Raw genomic sequence first — 21,719 nt, 5'->3', positions numbered from 1 at the left:
AAAAATAAATCAATCAATTACAAAAATTAATTTCTTGTGGCCAACTGTTACTGAGAGTGTACACGTCACCTGCTATTATGAAGTGACAAATCTGTCCATTGCTAACAGCGTCCTTAAACAATCACTAGAGGGAGTCATGGTCAAAAGGATTAGTTACAGTCACAGAACAACACACTTGTTGTGTCTCATTTTGAAGGCTGCACCCTTGGAAGGTCGCATTCATCAGCCGCACACATCACTGAGGTCGTCTTATTTCAGATTAGTAACTATTATATTCCAAAATAAGAAAGAAATGACAATAATTTACATCTCATAAACAATAACAGTCCATTTTATAATGGCTACTTTTTCTGAAACGAGACATCCTTGATGACGCACGTGGCCGACAATTGTGACTTTCTGAGGGCGCAGCCTTCGAAACAAGACAGTGACTGATTTTAATGATCCCTGTCAGAGCTCCCAATGATCCCGACATAGCTCTTACAGTAGTTAATCTCTTTCTAAATGAAATGGAAATCATGATATAATGTCAAAGAAATGCAAACACTGGAGGCTTTACAGCTCATTGCTGCGCTTATTGCAATGGCACGAGCAAATAATCTCAAGTCAAAAACAATCTCATTAGCTATTCCTCAATGGAGCGCTCGCATTTGCTCAATAAATGCACAAACAAACAAACCAGAATAAAACATTTACTGTATTTCATTCCATGCAACTAAATTAAATTTTTTTTGCTAATTCACTAAATCTATTTGTTTCCCACAAGCAATATAGCCATAATACAAAAAGAAATGACCCAAACTATCAGATACAACAAACCTTTTCCATTTAAATTCCTTCATCTAAACCTGTTCTTGCAAGTCTACCACAGGAGATCTTTCCTGCCGTCAGACAGTACCACCTCACAGGCTACATTACACAAGCAGAATTTCTGCCATTCAGTAGTCCCAGATAATGCTTTCATATGGTGTATACATGGTGCACATTAAGCAGCATAGTAGGTTTTTTTTGTATGACATTCATGCTTTAGTGACTAGAGACAGTCGCACTGGACTAAATTATTTTGCCACTGTCAGTTTAGTGTAGGACATAATCCGAGTCTGATATAGAGCTGAGAGTTACATTGAAATAAATTGATATTTGTCATGCAGCCTTTTTGATTTGCCTACTGCTTTAAGCTGTAAGTTAATTAAGCAGTTAATTAAGCTTAGAATTCAGTATTTCAGCAAGAGGCTGATTTTTAAGCAAGAGCAAGATTTGTGCAAACTGTGCAGATGCTGAAACAGTATAGAGAGCTGCACTTGGCCTATAGAAAGTCAAGGGATTTTTTTACTCCAAGAGTAAGAAGTAAAAAAATAAAATTCACTAATTCTCTAATAATAAATTACAAGTTATTTAAATTTTCTATGCATTCCCCTATAAAATTAGCCCAAATCATTCTAGAATCTAGAATTTATTCCAAATATAGCCAATTAAGTCATCTTGAGAAAATTCCGTTGACATGATTGCAAAGATATTATTTAAACTGAGCTGGATGTTGACATCACTGAATTCAATGATGAACTGTCTTTAACTGAAAAATTAGTGTTTACTATTGTCATTTTGCATTATTGACACACTATTTTCCTAATTAATGCTGTTCAGTTGCTTTGACACAATCTGTATTGTTAACAGCGTGAATTAAATAAAGGTGACTTGACTTTGCTTGTAGGGCAGTACATTTTGGCCAAAATGTTGTGATTATTATATATATGCGATTATATTATATATGCTATATTAATAATTTTTTATTATATAAAAATCTAAAAATTACTAAAAACTAATAAGAAATAACACCATTGTAATACCTCACTGCAAAAAATATAAGTATTTAAGAAATTGCATTTACATTTAAAATTACATTTCATTTCTCAATTTTCAAACGTTAAACCATCAACAACCAACAAACTTTGACAGAAAACCACAAGGAGCCAATGAAAGCTTCTCTTTTGTGGATTGTACGCTTTTCTCATTACAAGTATAGGAAGATGAGTGGCACATGTTGCATCCCAAATGCGTGTTAAGGCGACCAATACTCAAAGCAGATGTGGAGAGATGGAGTTTAAAAGGATAGTTCACCCAAAAATCGTTCACCCATTTATTACACACCTTTGTCATTTCAAACCCATAAGACCTTCGTTCATCTTCAGAGCACAAATTAAGAGATTTTTGATGAAATCTGAAAAAATCAGATGCTCCATAGACAGCAAGGGAACTACCACGATTAAGACCCAGAAAGGCAGTAAGAACATCTGTAAAATAATCTGTGACATCAGTGGTTTAACCTCAATTTTATGAAGTTACGAGAACATTTGTGTGCAAAGAAAACAAAAATTTCTTCTCTTCCAGTCAGTCTCTGGACATTCACCACGACAGAAAAAAAAAAAGAAAGCTCTTTGATTTCATCAAAAATATCTTCCTTTGTGTTCTGAAAATAAATGAAGGTCTTACAGGTTTGGAACGTAATGAGAGTAATTAATAACAGAATTTTAATTTGTGGACGAACTATCCCATAATCACACTAAAATAAATCGCAATTTCGGTTTTGTTTCGATTAATAGCGTAGCACTAGTCTGAAAGGTGGCTGATGACTGGAGTTCAAATGGTACTGGATAACAGCAATGACCCAAAAGTTTCCCAAATTACTGATACTTTTGTCCATCTTAGATCTGTTCCAACCAACTAACAAGAATATAAGAGTCAGCACATGCTAATTAAGGTCTAGCTTACCATGCTTGCTTAGATGATGCTAGAGCTGTTGACAATCAGTTAGTGCTCACAAAGCTGTGCAGAAGAACTCATGAGAACGCCGTTCCTCCTGTATGTCCTCAAAAACAACAAAGTCAAAGCAAACTCATTGTGTTCCTGTGGCATCGCAGGGCTGTTAGTCTTTCTCCGCAGAGTGATTAAAAACAAACACGATTTGGAAGAAAGTTTTGATTGTTCAGAACAATATACTGTAATCTTCTCAGCCACATTTCAACATTTTCCACAGGCAAATACTGACACTCTCCAGAAAACATCCGTCATGTTATGTTACCTTGCGCCGCTGAGACTTCAAATCTGCTTTAATTTGTTCTGAGACTTTACGTGGGCGCCTTTAATACGTTTATTGGCATGTGGGAACAACAGATTGACCAGTCTCAACCAAGGATTCCAAGGAAAACCAGTTAAATTTGGTTTTAAATGGTTATACCGACTTTTTCCAAATGCACAAAGGCGATTTGTGCTTCGAAACATCACAGGACAAAGATTAAAGCTCGAAAGTCCCATAAATAGTCTTTGGCTCAACTTATGAAGCAGGGTTATTATAGTTAACTACAACTAAAACCATAAAAAAAAACATTGCTACTAAAATAAAATAAAATAAAAAATTAATAAATAAAATTAATACAAAAATAATAATAATTAAAATTAAAAAATATTTAATTAAATAATTCATAAATCTATAAAGACATTAAAAAAAACGAATTAAAATGACACCAAAATATAAAAAGAAGTTCTAAATATTAATAAAAGCAATACTAGTATCTCAATGATACTAAAATAACACTGTTATGAAGGGGGAAAGTCAATAAATTATGTCAAATACTCCTGTCGTCTACACAATCTTGTTACCAAAAAGTAACAAATCTAAGTTTTCCACAAAAGACTTGTGGTCAATATCAACCCACATGAAATACTTTTGTCTACAATGAAATCACACTGAAGTTTGGCTCTTCATGATTCAATGACCCACAGCGCTTAGGCCAACAAGACAGCAAACTGAACCCAAAATAAACCATTAAACCAACCACTCCAGACCAGCCAAACTCTTTGAGGACAAGCAGTGGCTTATATCAGCAGCTCCCTAGCGGCATTAGTGTCAGTTCACATGAGGAGCCACTGGCCAAAGCAAAGTCTCTTGGTGTGAGCGTACGGCCAGCGAGCGATTAGCCGCACAGATCTGTGAGGTGTCTCAAATCCCACCGACTCAGCAAGAGTGCAACACGAGGAAGCGTTATGGAGAGCTGAGGGTAGAGAGAGCCTTACAGAGCTCACACAACTCTTGATTTTACAAGCATATCTAATAATGTAAAGAGCATAAACTATTATTATGAAGACCCATATGCTTCAAAAAATAGGCAGTTGTCTGACAGTTGACAACTTTAGATTAATAGATGTTTGAAAGAAAAGACCAATTAAAATTCAGCATCTGTATGCAAGAGTGACCAATCAAACTCAGTATGCAAATACTGAATCGTGAAATAAAGTAGTGGGAGATATTCAAATGTAAATATTTGGTTTCTTTTTAATGAAAGCCAAGAATTAAATGAAAAGAATGAAATACCAATGAAATTACTGATAAAATGAAGTTGGAATGGAGTTTGAACATTAGACGGTGTTCAAACTGAATTCAAATTAATTGCAGAATATTGTAGAGACTGACAATAGAATTCCAATAATTAAACAATAAATGTAATTATAATGATAAAATACATTAAAATAGAAATAGAATAGAAATATAAATAAATACAGATGTATACACATTTTTATATTCTTTATTTGTGAAACTGACTGCACACAAGAAATTGCAATACTGTATAAAAGAAGTTAACCACTTAACACTAGAACGGGGTAAATTTGACCCGTGGCTGTTTTTCAAATGTACATAACAGATTTAAAATAAAACATTCAAGTCTCCCAGTCGTTGACTTTTACTAAAATTATGTAATTTACAATCCAATGTTGTTAAAAATTATTTAGATCAAACCAGATCAAAAAACGGGGCATTTATACCTGTAAGCGCCAGCGGGTCAAATTTACCCGCCTATAATGCATGTATGTTCACGCTGTCATTTTCTTGCCGCTTATGTTTTAACTTGGTACATTTCTAGGCAACGCCTTTCACTCACTGATTTAGCCATTATCAGTTTCATAAATAAAGTCAAAATGCTAAAAAAAAAGGCGGGCCAAATTTTCTTATCAGGCCGATACCGATAACAGAAAAAATGAGCCGATATGGGCCGATACCGATATGGTGGCCGATATATCGTGCATCCCTAGCCTATATAATGCATGTATGTTCACGCTGTCATTTTCTTGCCGCTTATGTTTTAACTTGGTACATTTCTAGGCAACGCCTTTCACTCACTGATTTAGCCATTATCAGTTTCATAAATAAAGTCAAAATGCTAAAAAAAAGGCGATTTATGGAAGGTAGGTATTAGAAACTCTAAATGCCATGAGTGATGGAGAGTCTGATGGTAAGTTATGCGTCCTGGGTCGGCTCAGCATCTGACGGCTCATCTGACAGTGATCCAGATATCATATTTACATGTTTTAGCCTAACGTTACTCTAATTGGTCAAACTATGGTTTAATTATTGAATTTTTGTCTTGTCATATCGTTTATTGTTTGCTACCGTGTTGCTCTTCTAGTCTGGCCGTTTCCTGAAGAAAAAAAAAATCTGATCTATATGATATAATGAATAAAACCTTTTTTTTGATTACCCAAAGTTTAATGCTGTTGTTCTCTTATTCAAATTATAAATGATATAACTAAACAAATTAATAAATATTTAGGTGAAGCTGCGCATTTGAATTTTTCATCGCATCATCCTATGCAGTGTGGTGAATTATTATTGCTCATTATTGTCTATAGGCTGTTTTAGTCATTCATAGCATGGGTTATCTTAATATATTGATTGATGACATTGTATTATAATATTAAACCACACAAATATTTAGGCTACTACCTTATAATTTCCGCTGTTAGTGCAGACTTTTTTTTTAAAGCTTAGGCTACTGACCGTTATGGATTAGTGTAGGCCGCATTAAAAAGTCTTGAACATAAAACAACAGGATAAAAATATAGTTGATGACTAGACATAATCATTTCATGACTCTAGACACTTCTTTGTGAAGACAGGGGCATAATACGGTGAAATAATATGTTCTTTAGCCATATAAATACAGTTGCCATGTGCATGGGTAAAATTTACCCGCTGGCACTTTTAGATATACAGCGACCTCTGGCGGTTCTAGTGTTAAAGTAGCAATATCGTGACATTAATTGCATGAAAACAAAAAAAAGAACGAAATGCCAATTAATATACTACTGACTGAATAAATGCATATTTAAATATTTAAAATCTAATTTTTTGCTTCTTAAAATGTATTAATTTAATAATTTATTACTTTTGGCTGTTCACAAACTTTGCAGTTACTTTGAATTTGGCCCAAATTTTATTTTGTAGGTACCTACATTAATATTTCACGCTTTCTTTGATTCATGTGATTAATGTTATTCCAGCGTATTGTATGTTTGTTTGTAGTCAGCTTCACAAATATACTAATATTATATACATATACATTTATTTTACAGAGGAATTTACCAATTAATTCTTTAAAAATCCTACAATGTGATTCTCTGGATTTTTTTTCTCATTTTGTCTCTCATAGTTGAGGTATACCTATGATGAAAATTACAGGCCTCTCTCATCATTTTAAGTGGGAGAACTTGCACAATTGGTGGCTGACTAAATACTTTTTTGCCCCACTGTACATATAAGATGTAGATCTTATTAAAATAAAACTAATAACAAATATTTAAATATTTTATAATATAAAACAATATGAATAATCGTATAAAATAATATAAAACCAACATAACTAAAAACTATATTTATATTTTCATTTTTTAAATACTTTTTTTTTTAAATGCAAACAAAATACAAATTTTTACAAAGTTTTACAAATACCTCATATGTTCTTTATTAATTTAAACAGTTGTGACATTGTCTTCTAACAAAACGATGCAATGCTGTTCAACATAAACTAAAGATAGCAATATTACCCTGGCATGATATTAATCACATTTGTGAGCCTAGATAACCTGTAGAAACGCCCCCTTTCACCATTTACTCGGAGCAAGATCCACCAGTCCTCAGACTTCCAAAACTAACCCTTTCAACTGTTTGCCAAGCATTGATTTACAAGATCTGATCACGAAATATTGCAAAAATACCTCAACAATATCAGAGTGCCAGAGAATATAATGCAACACACCTCATTGTGAACCATAAAGACGGTCAAGGTAACAGATTTAATACTACAGCTAATTTAAACCTATGCAAACAGCATAAATGACTGACCTTTAACTTGTACAGGAAGTCCATTGGTCATCTATCACGTCTAAACACGAGAGTAAGAAAAATTATTTAGTTTTCCTAGCAACTAAAAGATGAGCGCAAACAACCCGTACACTCCTCCGCAACCTGTCGTCACATGACCGCAGCAGGAAGAGGATATGGAATGGCCCAATTTCACAACGCCAGGCCTCGTTCGAACTCCAATCGCTGATTGTCTAGACCTTCCCCCAAACACACCCCACATCCACACACCCAAAACCAGCAGTCGTGTCATCGGGTTGATCATTAACCTATGGATCAACAGTTGTCTGCCATTAAGAGGCCAGCCAATGTCAGTTCACCAAGCTCTGAATTATACTAACTAGCAATGAGAAATTCATACCCATTAGGTCATGAACTATAGTGTAGACAAAATGACTGGGGATGATGCTGCCTTCACATTTCTAGACTAAAACTTAGCTTTAGTTTTAAAAATCTGTAGTTTATCGATATATGTTTGCAACTTGCAACCAGCATAAAGATGCTAATAAAACGTTATTTGTCAATAAAAATGGTTATGTAAAGAATCAAAGACACATTGACAACTATTCGAACTGCAGGCCCAAAATAGTGAAGAAGAACTCGACTGAAGAGACTACATTTGTGTCAAAAGAGAGCTGGCTCTTTAAAGGCAAAACCCTGGGAATGCTGACTCAGCGGAGTGTGGGTTTGGAGAGGATGCAATTCAAGTAACAGAAAGTTGCTGCATATCACTGCAAACAGCTGCAGGAGAAAAAAAAAAGTCAATTTTGTGGGTGAGAAGGTCTTTGAGTTTCCCTCGAGTTGCCCGAGTGAGTTTTATAGTATCTGTCAGTGATACCGGACCATTAGAGACCACACAGATAATTACAACGCAGAGGTTTGTTTGGGAAGTCTGCCTGGATCTTAAATGCTATACCCTTTCAAAGTATAAAATACATGAAAGATCTTCTACATGTAAAAGGCGAGCACAAAAGTAATTTATGAGGCTACTACTGATGGAAATCAAGGGAAAATGATTTATAAAAACAATTACAGTGCACACATGACTTACATAAAGTAAGAGTACTATGGTTTAACCAAGGTTTTCAGGTCATGGTACTATGGTAATATTATTAAATACCAATAAACTATCTGCTTATAAAGTGTTAGCTCTTCATGTAGTCCTAAAATCACCAATATAATTAACAATTTCCATTTTTTAGTGAATTATTGTGCAAATAAATTCATTTACGGTTTAAAATGTTACATTTTGGTGTATATGCATACATATCAGTTGTTAATAATTAACTATATTAGCCTTATATACCTCTAAATCTGCTATTAGCCATTTTAAGAATTCTTAGTCATTTCTAAGATCCCACAGAAATCATTCAACGCGTTGCAAGGAAAATATATTAAAGGGGTCATATGATGCGATTTAAATTTGTCCTTTCTCTTTGGAGTGTTACAAGCTCTTGGTGCATAAAGAAAATCTGTAAAGTTGCAAAGACTAAAGTCTCAAATCCAAAGAGATATTCTTTATAAAAGTTAAGAGTCAGCCACGCCTACCTAAAACGGCTCGTTCTACCACGCCCCTACATATCTACCTCACTATGTGGGAAGATTTGCATAACGCCGCCCAAATGTTCACGCAAAGAAAGAAGGCGTAACTTTAATTCTCACTGTAGTATTGTTGCCGCTGCCGCCATGTCGTGAAGGCGCTATGTTTCATTGTGAAAGCGAAACTACTTTGTTTGGTCTTCCAAAAGAGGACGATATCCGCTTCGTCGGAGTTCAGCCCGGGGTCGTCACATGTGGTTGCCGCTCATTCGTCGGATCCGCCGGCTGCGCCATTCTCGACCCCGCCGCCTCAGCTCACTCTAGCCCGGTCTCAGCTCACACTAAGCCGGGGCTTCCCCTCACGCTAGGCCGCTGTGTTTTTCGTTGTGAAAGCGAAAATACTTTGTTTGGTCTTCCAAAAGAGGACACAACTACAAATCAGTGGTTAAGTTGTATTTACAATACGGTTTCAGAACAGTTTAACCCAAATATCCAGATGTGTGCAGCACATTTTAAGGAGGACTGTTTACTGATCCTGGGAGAGTAATGTTAGACCAAAATGCCGGCCGACTCACGTAAGTACGTTTTCATTTAAAGGATTTGCCACTGATGATTCAAACGCGAGTTTTCGGCAGTAGAGTAGCACTTGTTGTTTGTAATTTCTCTGATCATAAATGCAGACAGAGTTTTATGCTTACGCGGAGCGATGCAATGCGATGCAATGCAATGCGACGCAACGCGTAAAAAGACAGTATAAGTCATTATAATCAGTAATTATGTCCCCACTGGATGCAACAAATGCCTCATTTGCAATGGGTTTTATTGTTTTTGTCTCATCGCTCCAGGACACGTCATCACAATATGGTAAGGGGCGTAACATTTCCGTCTCACGCTTGAGGTATTCGGCCAATCACAACGCACTGGATAGCTGGCCAATCAGAGCACACCTCGCTTTTTCAGACCAATGAACTTTGTAAAAATCAATGCGTTTCAAAAAGGCGGGGCATAGAGGAGAAACAATAATGTACAGTATGTGGAAAATAATGTGTTTTTTTAACTTTAAACCGCATAAACATTTCATTACACCAAATAATGTTCTTTTTAGCAGCATCATATGACCCCTTTAACAAATTATTAATATATTGCATTTTATACACTACAACCAAATGTTTGGAATACATTTTTTTTTTAAGTTGCTTATGCTCACAAAGACTGCATTTATTGTATTTGCTGACAAAAATTGTGAAATATTACTATTTAAAATAACTGTTTTCTATTTTAATATTAATATACATTGTATTATATAGTATAATAAATTAGAGCCCGACCAACATATAGTTTTGCCGATATTATCGGCCGATATGAGCCTGTCGCAGATATATCGGTATCGGTGAATATGCCGCTGATATGCAGCCGATATGATTTTTTTTTACAGAACATATAAGGCAGATTAAATGCTTCTGAATGGTGTAATTACTTAGTTTGTCCAGCAGAGCGCGCTCCATTGTTTGCTACTGGCGACCAGGTCAGTGTAGTGTTGAGCTGCGCGGATGAGCTCAAACTTCACCCGAGTCTGCTGCTTCAAATTATTCTCCCGCCACCCACCCGCACCTATATTTGATCGTCACATTACAATGATTCTAATTCTTAGTTTTACATGATGAATGGATGGTTCATTTTTAACAGCAGATTCAGTGACGTAAGAGACCAGAGCCGATCTGCGCATCACGGCACGCGTCAGCGGCGCATTAAAGCCTGTGTTACGGCCACCGGAGCTGATCGCGGCTGGGCTGGTGTTTACTGGCCGCACCGCGGCCCAGAACTCATGCTCATCACATCGGTCATATCACATCGCGCAGCACGCGTCAGGTGTAGAATAGAACCCATTATAATCAGTGATGTTGTCTACACTGGATGCAGTAAACTGATGCCTCGTTCTATTTATGATGTGCTGACACAAACTTCTAATGATTTTCAACGGTCGCGTCCTGTTGCGGCGCATGTCAGCATAGTTTGTCAGTACAGTCAGTAGTGTAGTAGATTGAAGAGTTAATATCTTTGTGCAGTCTAATAGACGGCAGTGCGGTGGTGGCTTGAGTGGCTTGAAAAAAGGGCACTTCTAATATTTTTTATTTATTTTTTTTTTCTAATCAAAATGTTAAATATATTAGGGGTGTGCGATATTGACAAAAAATATTTCTCAATATTTTCTGGGATTTTACTGATAACGATAATTATGGTTATTAATAATTATGATATTTTGCTGAGTGTGTTATTGTGCTGATATCTTAAGGACTACCGTGGACAGCTGACTCCTAAAATTTTTGATATTCTTCATATTCTGTGTGGTGATCAGTTCACAGCAGTGATAGAAATTAATCTTTTCCAATACATTTAAATAGATTTTTACCTTTTAAATGAAATCAGTATTGACAAAATCCATCTTTGCAATGCAGAGAAAACACAGAAGCTGCATTAGAAGGGGCATTTAGATGCATTTACACAGTTTTTAATGCAGGACATGAATGTATTTAACCTGCGGTTACAAATGCATTCATATACGGTTTTGATATTTTAAACATAAAACGTTGAATACTGATATTTGAAATGATAAAAAACAAACACATGAAAAGATACTTTAAATGTGAAATTAAAACCGCTAGTAGGTGGCAGCAAGTCACTGTTAATAAGTGAGCCATTGCGACTGAACCGAATCATTTAAACGGTTGATTCATTCAGGAACTAACCATTCAGGAACGAAACACCATCATATTGCTCAGAGATGCAAATTGGAATTATATTTGTTGGTGAAATAGAGCAAAAACAGTCAATATTGTGTCTAAAATGTAAGTATCTTAATATTAAATTCTTGTTTATTGAACTGCTGTATAAAATCAATATCACATTTGTAATCATGCTGCTTTTTGGTGGAAAAAACATCAGTCTTCGCGTGATACTGATTAACTATATGAAATTATATAAATATATACATTTCTGCCCCCATATCTTGAATTTGTGATCATTCTAAACGCATTTTAATAAACTGAATAATGCAGTGAACTGAATCATGTAGCTCTCATGAGTCATGAATGTTAGCAAGACAAATTAACTATAATTGCTTTTGTCTTTTGGGTAATTAGCTGTAAATTCGAGGCACAAATAGCTTTTAGTCTTTTGTTCATCACCACTCACCTCCACACCAAGACAAACACAACTGGAAAGGGAGAGAGGGCTGCGCGAAGGGGTGTCGGAACTCGACAGTTTCAAAATTTCCCGACCCGACATTTTGATTTTTTATTAGTTTGACAGGGAAAGCTGTGCGCAAACAGAAACACACACGCACACATATAGCTATACATATATTCATTTAGCAGAAAAAAAAGGGCACTTTGTCTCAAGGAAGAAAAAGGGCAGGTGCTCAAGCCCCCATTTATGTCTATGTGTGCACGTGCCTGCTGTTGAATGGTGATTTAACGCTACGTTGTCACCTAGTTGGAGAGACTCAATGCTAAGTAAATAAACAACAATGTCCCCATCTTTTACTCTCACAATGAGCTTATCATATTTGTTTGCTACATTAGTAGGGTCCTATGATTTCCGCGATGCAGAAAACATGGACGGAATCGTGGAATCCAGTCATAAAAACTGAATTTACTGTATAACGCGGACTTTCATGGAATTGGTCTTATTTTTGATGAATAAATAAAAAAACAGGTCAGTATACACACACACACACACATACATATACATATATATATATATATAGACTGTGTCTGTGAATATTATTGACAGGGAAAGCTGTGCGCAAACAGAAACACACACGCACACATATAGCTATACATATATTCATTTAGCAGAAAAAAAAGGGCACTTTGTCTCAAGGAAGAAAAAGGGCAGGTGCTCAAGCCCCCATTTATGTCTATGTGTGCACGTGCCTGCTGTTGAATGGTGATTTAACGCTACGTTGTCACCTAGTTGGAGAGACTCAATGCTAAGTAAATAAACAACAATGTCCCCATCTTTTACTCTCACAATGAGCTTATCATATTTGTTTGCTACATTAGTAGGGTCCTATGATTTCCGCGATGCAGAAAACATGGACGGAATCGTGGAATCCAGTCATAAAAACTGAATTTACTGTATAACGCGGACTTTCATGGAATTGGTCTTATTTTTGATGAATAAATAAAAAAACAGGTCAGTATACACACACACACACACATACATATACATATATATATATATATAGACTGTGTCTGTGAATATTAAACTGCAAAGAGACGATTTAAATACGAATTTTTCTGCATGTTCATTTGATTACCAGAAAATACACAACACAAAGTTTGTGAAAAAAAAAAAAAAAATGTATTCATTTTAGATGTTTACATTTGGAAAAGCTGTGCTTCCTGCATAAACCTGCCCCTGTTGGTTTGGCAGTAGCTTGCTTTCCCTAGACGGTTACCTTGTTCAATTTCTTAATTCAAGTTATATATTTTTTGTCCTATTTGTGTTAAGTTATTTATAATAAGTGAAGTAAAGTTTACTGTTAAGTGCACTGATGTCAGACTCATTTTGAATAATAACGTTTTTTGTTAAACTGTTAAATACCCTGCATCCACTACATAGGCCTATGTTTGTCACATCATTATAAGTGTTTGATCATCACATTTGAGTTATTGCAAAAAATTTGTTTATATATTCTGTTTATGTAGGCTATATACGGTATTCTATATACAGTAGCAGTCAAAAGTTTGGACACACGAATGGGAATTGTGTCCAAACTTTTGACTATACTGTATTATAATATAGCCTACACAAAGAATATCGAACGATATATCGGTATCGGTCTTTTTTTACTCCCTAATATCGGTATCGCCCCCCCCCAAAAACCCATATCGGCCAGGCTCTATAATAAATAGTCACTGTTTCCTCAAAAATATTAGGCAGCAACAACAGTTTTTATTGTTTCTTGAACAGTAAATCAGCACATTAGAATGATTTCTGAAGGATCATGTGACACTGAAGACTGGAGTAATGATGCTGAAAATTCAGCTTTGCATCACAGGAATAAATTACAATTTAAAATATTTTTTAAATAGAAAAATGAAACGGGAAACAAAAAAATGATAATAATAATAATAATGTGAATATATATAAAATAGAATATATATAATGTTTTTCTGTCTTTGTCCCAGTTTTGTTTTTCTTCTGCATTTTTGATGAAATAAATGCAGCCGTAGAGACCAAAAGAGACTTCTTTCAAAAACACAAATTCCTTAATTATTTATAATTTTTTGACTGGAAGCATATATAAATTAGAATAATTATTGTAGGTTTGTTACCACAATACTTGATTGAAAGGGGTGACAGTTTTTTACCACATAAAAGCGAGAAATAAACAAATAAAAACCCACAGTTCATGCTAAATAGCTTTGAACATTTGCACAACTCTTTAAAACAATAAAGCATTTGACTTACGTTGTGAACGACTGAAGCCACAGCATTGGTGAGTTCATCTGAAGTCACAGGGTCGCTCATGGTTGACGTCAGGACACTGCGGTGAAGCAGCACAGGAGACGCTCAACAACAATCGGATCTGCACAGGCTTTAGCCTTTCTCTTTCTCACTGAGACTCAAGCAGGAGTTTATAGGCAGCATAACCTGCAAACAGTTTGAAACGTTAAATAATTTGTTCATTGCCAATTACAACCTTTATATTATACCAGTCAAAAAAAGTTTGCAGTGTGATTAAACTATTTGCTGCTTCATTTATGGCGTAAATGGACTTAAACTACAACATAACAGCCCCCCTCGTATCCAAAGACTGATAAAAACCAGATAAAGTTGCTACTGTAGGGACACACAGATAAGAGACTCATGCTTGAAGATAACCATAAAATATTGGATGTGATGTAACAGTAGATAAAGATATGCTCAACTATAATTCATTTAACTGAACACCATACTAAGATCACAACAGCTCAAGAGTTGACTGAATAAGTACAACTTCATGTTGAATTCAAGATAAAATAACATTTTATAGTAAGGTTTCATGTCAACATTGGCTATCATGAATTTACAACAAACAATACTTCAAAAGCATTTTAATTTCAATATTAACTAATGCATTTTTAAAATCAAACGCATCTATTAACATTAGTTAATATACAATAGTATTTTATTAACCAACATTAACAAATGCTGTAAAAATGTACTGCTTCTAGTTAGTTCATGTTAGGTAATGCATTTACTAATGAGACCTTATTGTAAAGTGTTAACAAGACAAAATACTACCTTTAATACTTGCCAGTAACTGATTTTAAATAGAAAAACAACCTTTTTAACTGCTAACTGCTAATAACTAGTACTTTTTGTGGAAGTAACCTTTGGTTTGATGCAGTAGTCTGTGCAAAAACACAATTGTTTGATTGTTGAGTTGAGGTTTGACCTCTAACTAGAACATTCAAGGACGTCAACACTCCTTTTTCCAAGTCTTTCTTTTGTTGATTCATCTAAGCATTTCCCACATCTCAATATGTGGAGCCATTTAACCTTTAGCTATCCTGATCCAGTTTCTGTTGAAGAGAAACAACATCCTAACAATATGATGCTCAAAGTTGAGGTCTTGCATCAAACGTGTAAAAGTTATAACATGGTCTTATTAGACCTTAATACAAACATCATCCCACATGTTTTTAAAAGACTGAACATATGTTCCAATCAAAACGACACTTTTTATTGTGAGAAACATCTGTAACATATCATAAAAGTAAATCAAATCAATATTATGCTGGATATAATGACTAATGAGCATTATTATAAAAAGCGTTTTGAATGAGAAAGTAATCCAAGTAAGTGATAGCAATAAAGTAATCTCAAAATAACCTTACCCAAAGAGGAACATGACCTACAGGGAGACCAAAATTGTTGGTAAAGTTAATGCAGTTGACTCTTATATGACAGGAGTCACATGTGCCTGCCCAGTTATTCATCTCGGACGGCATCAGTGCAATACCTAGTTCAAACCGCCCCTTATTAAAAAAACATCCTCATTGCATTATTTCATCTTGCAACAGAGTTCTAAGAAACTTGGTCGTGCTATCTTTAAGAGTTTTCTAAATATAGAGCGTGCTATATTGTAATGTCTTTTTTAGATGCTAATTTTAGATATAGGCTGTTCCTCTGTATAGTTACATCAACTTTATTGGAAGGTCAACTATTTCATCAGTTTTTTGGGACCAGTTGAGTTCATCAACCACATGATAAATAGTTCTGTGAGAGGCACAATCGAAATTTGGAACACAAACTGCGCAGTTATTCACTAAATGTCCACATTCTCAAATTTATGACACTTTTAGATATTTTGGCTATTTGACAGAGAAAATGGATTCACTCAAAAACAGATTTGTCCTTCATTTCACGTGCAAGGTCATTGGTTTCAGAACAAACGATGAAAACAAGCACATTTTAGGCATCACCTGGAATCCAACAAAAAATGACTGTTTTCAAATGGGTTTCCTCAAAGTATTTTAACATTGGGAAAATTAAACTTAAGTTTATTTGTTTAAAAAAGGAAGTGCTTTTAAAACAGGAAGTATCTACAATTGCACAATGAAAGATAAGACAATCCATTCTATGATCTTCGGCTTGCTGCTGTGATGTTGTTGATCAAACACAACCTCCAGTGCTCAAGTTAGTTTAACCAGGTGTGCATCTGCACAATATAAACCTCTATTTATAGTGTGCAAACTTCACCTTTACGTTGAAAAAGACAGTTTTACTAAGAACATAGCTGCGTATTTTCTTGTTCATTATTAAAGGAATCTTGTTGTTTGTTGATTCAGTTTCCCTCTCCCTTTCCTCCTGAGGTCAACTTGGTAACCACTTCTAGCAACTGTTTTTGTCTACCACATTTAACCATGAACCTGCCAAATCACCTTTGGTTTTGTACACCTTGAATGTGAACACAAAGTACTTTATCCTTTGAAATTCAAAGCATTAGCACTTGGTGGACATGGTCCAACTTGGCAAGAATAAAGAAAGTGGGATCAAATACAACTAATTTCTTGTCAGACAGGTATGCAATTCAAGCCACTGTACATGCAACCTGTAGATTTTGTAATCTAAGTTAAAGTTATCCAACTTCAACTGGAATCCCTCGTCCTAAACAGATCAAGCACTCTCAGTTGGGAAAATCCTTTTGCTTTTGTGAAAGGCAAACAGGCTTATTGGATTATATTCAAGTAGGTCTATAAAATATAATTTCAGACAAAGCAAAGGCGGCCAATAAAGATGCCATTCTGCAAATACATTCAATCACAATGCGGAAACCTCACTGTAAAAATATAAAATGCTCAATGACCGAGTAGCACAGCAAATATAGAATTCATAGTTTATCGTGACCAATGGCATGTCCACATGAAAGACATGTTTGTGAGTTGACTTTAAACCTCATACAGAAAATGTCAAAAAATTGGTTTGGATCAAGCATTATATGGTGTGGCCTAGTGGTTAAAGATCTGGGCTGGAAACCTAGGTTGCAGGTTCAAAGCATTGACACGTGAGCTATAAACAGTTCATGATCAAGACTTAATCTCAGGTTACAGCAAAGAAATACCTGTAATTACATAAGAAAAAAAAACATTTTTGGATAATCAAGCCTATAACTCTCATTTTCAAGTTTGTAAAAATAATATTAACAAAAATAAAACCAAAACTTGTGAATAAAAATGTACTTAGAATGGAAGTCTATGTTTAATGCATTTTTATGTTGTTTTTCTGAAGTATAAATTATTAACTCAAAGAGTCACAAGTTCATATCAAAAGCCAATCAGATGTTTCTAATTGTGCACCTACTTGAATCTTTTTCATTTATTAATGTACAAGGAATGTTCCAAAAAACACTTGGGTTGAAAAACAACTGTTGAAAAGTTGAATTTTTTTTTACATGATGCAGCAGATTGTGGCATGATGCTTGAATTTTTTGGCCAAAGATGTTCATCTGAGTGTATGCCTAACTAGTCAACCTCACTAACAACTATTCAGCTGTTGTAGTCAATTAGTCGACCATTGTGAACCATCCTTATTATTTACCAAGCAAAAACTTCTACAGAAGTAACTTAACAATACAAATAGTGTGACTGCACCAAATATCAGCTAAGCATTATAGCATCTACAAAACCATACTTACTTAGCTTTGGACAAAAATCAAGTCATTTTTCATTTCAACTTACTGTTTAAACTTACTGCACAGTGCTGGACATTGGAGACGCTTATTGCTGTGAGATTAGTGATGTTTAATGACTTTATCAAATTCACAAGACACGCCACACAGCCTCTGAGCTCTATATACAAACACATAGACCATGTCTGTTGATCATTTGATTCATTAGATCATTAACGCTCATTAAATTCAAAAGTTACTTAAGGGGAAAATAAAAGCACAGACTAAATGATGACTGGGCGATATCAGTAAACCAGAGGACTTTTCACTGTTGACTTTGCAATGTCTAGTGATCCGTCATGATATGCTGACTATTTGAATTTCACTTCTAAATGCAAAGTTATAAATGAATAGTACATTCTGTTGTGTTTATATAAACACATCACTTACAAAAAAAAAAAGTCAGATTAATGACAAAATAAAAACGCATTAAACATTGTTACGCCAAATTTCATAAAACTCATAAACAAAGTGATCTTAAAGTTACCAAACCACATCTTTAAAATTTTTAGACTCTCTTAGAAAACATTATGCAAAAATCTTTTATCTAAAACTAAATTCTATTTGATCAATTGAGCTGATGATTGAATGACCATCAATTGTAAAAAAAAATTTAAATAGTGAATTAAAATTGCTAATTATCAAATAATTTGATACGTTGCATCTAAACACAATTTAGAAAAAGATTTTATTAAAAAGCATACATACATTAAACATTATGTACGTGTTTGCAAAATTTCAGTAACTAAAAAAAATTATAATTTTGAGTTAAACTAGTAATTACGAACCACATCCTTGTCATTTTTACATACTCTTATTAAATGCTATGCAAAAATGTTTTATCCAAAACAAAATTCTGTTGGATCAACTGAATTGGTGATTGAATAGCAGCCAATGATTAAAATAACAACTAGCGCTAACCATGTAAAAACAGTAAATTAGATAGCATCTGATTTGCATGTTTAAATGCATGTTTCAAAAAATGAACAGTTAAACAATGCAAAATCCAATGAAACACTAACTCACCTCAATGTGCTCACTGCAGAGAAGCTGCCGCTGACATCTTAGTGTAAAGCCAACAGCCACTGTGTACAGAACGCCAGCGAGAGAGAGAGAGAGAGAGAGAGAGAGACACACACACACAGTCAGAGAGTTGAGTGAGAGCTTATAAAGCACTGTATATCTGCAGTGTTCCCTCACACACTCAAACACCAGCACTGATGGGTGAATCGCTTCCTCCATCGGATTAGGTTTCCTTCCCTAGACCTCTGACGGCTGGCCATGTGACCGCTGCTAAGCAGCAAGTCAGCTATGACACACACACACACACTCATATCCTCACATATACAGTACACATCACACACCTCATATTCATCTGTTTTTTAAATGACTAATAAAGACATTTTAACAGTAAATGTGTCATGTGAGGAAACATTAACCATGACAAGGACACCTGTAAGACATCATTCTATCCTTGCATCACGTCATGATGGATGAAGTAAACTGCACTGACAGCATAACAACAACAAAAAAGTTTCTTAAAAACCAATTACAGGAGTTTCATTTATTTACCAATGGCTTAACAGGCTTTTTGATATACTTGTGTAACATTTGCTAAAGATGTTAAACTGTTTGTTTACTACCTTAAAACAGAGAGAGGATTTTTAAAATGTCTAATAACTAATATGTAGAACAAATTTGTATTTATTTTTCTTTTTGACACTAATGAATTATTATTACAAATGATTACATAATATTCATTAATCTTTACTTTTTTTTACATCTTCATTATACATGATGATAATGATGATGATTAATAATATAATAATGTGATAAAATAATTACAGTATTACAATAATGATTATTGCTACTAATATGATTTTAAAAAATGACGACTAGCAATGTGATAATCATTATTATTATGATATTATCAGTGTTGTTGTTATTAATATTAAAAATAATTAAGTGAAAATACAACTGTTGTTATTGTTGAAAACTTGTTTTTGACTTTCTTAGATGTCTGAAAACCAATTAAAACAGATTTCTGTTTTTGACACTAACTAAATCATTAGAATTGACATTTTTCACATTATTATTACTCACGATAGTAATAATAATAATAATAATGTGATAAATTAATTTTCATTATTATTATCATTATTATAATTGCTTTTTGATTTTCATAATGCAGTACACCCTAACAATACACCCAAAACCCCCCAAAAAAGATTAGCCTACATAAGAAAATAAGTAACTTTAGGGCTTAATATCGGTGGATACATGGGCTAATGTGCACAAAACATCTAAAACCTGAAACTCAAGCACTGTTTGAAGTTGCAAGTATTTGTTTGAACCAACAGCCAAGTGTGTGTAAAATGCACGTGTGTGTGTGTGTGTAGAAGCATGAGTATGTGTCAGTGGGAGTCACATGGTCTTGGATCAGCCTAAAAAAAGGACCAGCCGCAGAGAATTAAAACTTTAGTCTGCTTCAAAGCTTGGGGTTTTCCTCAATCCCAAAAATGCTTCAGGAACAGAGGAACTTGGACTGGTCAGTGACCTCTTTGAGTGTATGGTTTAAGGCCAAGATGTCAATGCCTGTCAGCACAATGTTATAAGTGGTACCACAGGGTTTTATGCACAAGTCCGCACAAAACCAGACTAAACGAGAATTCCTCAATGATTCCGGTGAATACCACTCCTAAAGTGTCAAGATTGTGTGATTATAAATGTTAGTTAACGTCATTAACTTGTTACTTTGCAAGTTACTTTGTTGCAAGTTACTTTGTTTCCGATGTCTTGACTGACAGCTCTAGTGTTGCCATGTTGAGAAACACATACATATGTATATAGAGAAAGAAAGAAAGAATCGAACAGCAATAGAGTAAAGATTTGTTGTGCATCAAATAACATAACTGAGAATTGTGTAGAGACTAGAGGTGGACCTATGTATCGGTTTTGCCGATTAATCTGCACCGATAGTTGATTGCTGGAACTATCGGTTATCGTCAAAAATCCATGCCGATAGTTTTCCCGGGTTGCGTCCATTGCTGGAGCGGCTGAGAAGGGTCTGCTGTCATTATACAGTGCGAGAGCAGCCTCTATTGGTTGAAATCATTGACAGCACATGCTATTTGTTTAGACACGTGATACTGCACGCTGAACAGAGCGGGAAACTTCAGACACGGATTTAAATGCAGCCGACAGAAAATCCTGCCGCGCCACAGAGAACCATTCACATAGTTTTCCTTTAAATTACATTATATTGGTCCCGAATCGTTGTTAATGTACATAATGAATTGTGTAATGTGCATTTTCAGCAAAATGTTTATCTTTCTGTGGCTCTAATAAAGTCTGTATGCTTCATTTATAGAGCTATAATATAGGTTGCGGTTTCTCTTTCCGTTTGCTCCGTTTTTTTAAACGCCGAACTTCAAACTCATCTATACCAAATTGTTCATTCTTGAAGTAAACTTGTGTCTGTTTGGTGATTAAATAAACTGTTTTAGACCGCTGCTCGAGTTGAACGCGATGCGTCCGGAGTGTGTGTGATACCGGTGAGTTCTCCTAGACTCAGCGCTGCACTTTTATTTTGATTATAGATAATCATCAAGTGTTCAAGAATAGAAGCAGTTAATGTGTGAGAGTATACATACAATATCCATATGTATATAATTTTAATGCTATAGCCTTTGTGTATATATTTAAAGATGTGCATCTTTAAGCATGACAGTTGAAATTAAATGGTAACACTTTAAAATAAGAGTC

General features: G+C 34.8%; 2 protein-coding genes across 2 annotated transcripts in view; one reads left to right on the top strand and one right to left on the bottom strand.

The window, feature by feature from the left end:
• The window catches only part of LOC107555345 (anion exchange protein 2-like), a 40,536-nt gene that overhangs the window by 16,933 nt on the left and 1,884 nt on the right, over nt 1-21,719 (bottom strand). Inside the window, exons 2-3 of the mRNA XM_016238103.1 lie at nt 18,981-19,039; nt 14,210-14,392 (exon numbers count right to left, since the gene is read on the bottom strand). Coding sequence (XP_016093589.1) covers nt 14,210-14,269 — 60 coding nt within the window. The 5' untranslated portion in view covers nt 14,270-14,392; nt 18,981-19,039. The remainder of the gene's footprint in view (nt 1-14,209; nt 14,393-18,980; nt 19,040-21,719) is intronic.
• LOC107555334 (uncharacterized) overlaps nt 20,474-21,719 on the top strand; it is a 24,894-nt gene continuing 23,648 nt past the window's right edge. Inside the window, exon 1 of the mRNA XM_016238092.1 lies at nt 20,474-20,551. Coding sequence (XP_016093578.1) covers nt 20,474-20,551 — 78 coding nt within the window. The remainder of the gene's footprint in view (nt 20,552-21,719) is intronic.

This window comes from Sinocyclocheilus grahami, unplaced genomic scaffold (genome assembly GCF_001515645.1).
Source record: "Sinocyclocheilus grahami isolate Dianchi unplaced genomic scaffold, SAMN03320097.WGS_v1.1 scaffold19.1, whole genome shotgun sequence".
Taxonomy (NCBI): domain Eukaryota; kingdom Metazoa; phylum Chordata; class Actinopteri; order Cypriniformes; family Cyprinidae; genus Sinocyclocheilus; species Sinocyclocheilus grahami.
Note: the sequence above shows the minus strand (reverse complement) of the source record. Positions and strands in the feature narration are given on the sequence as shown.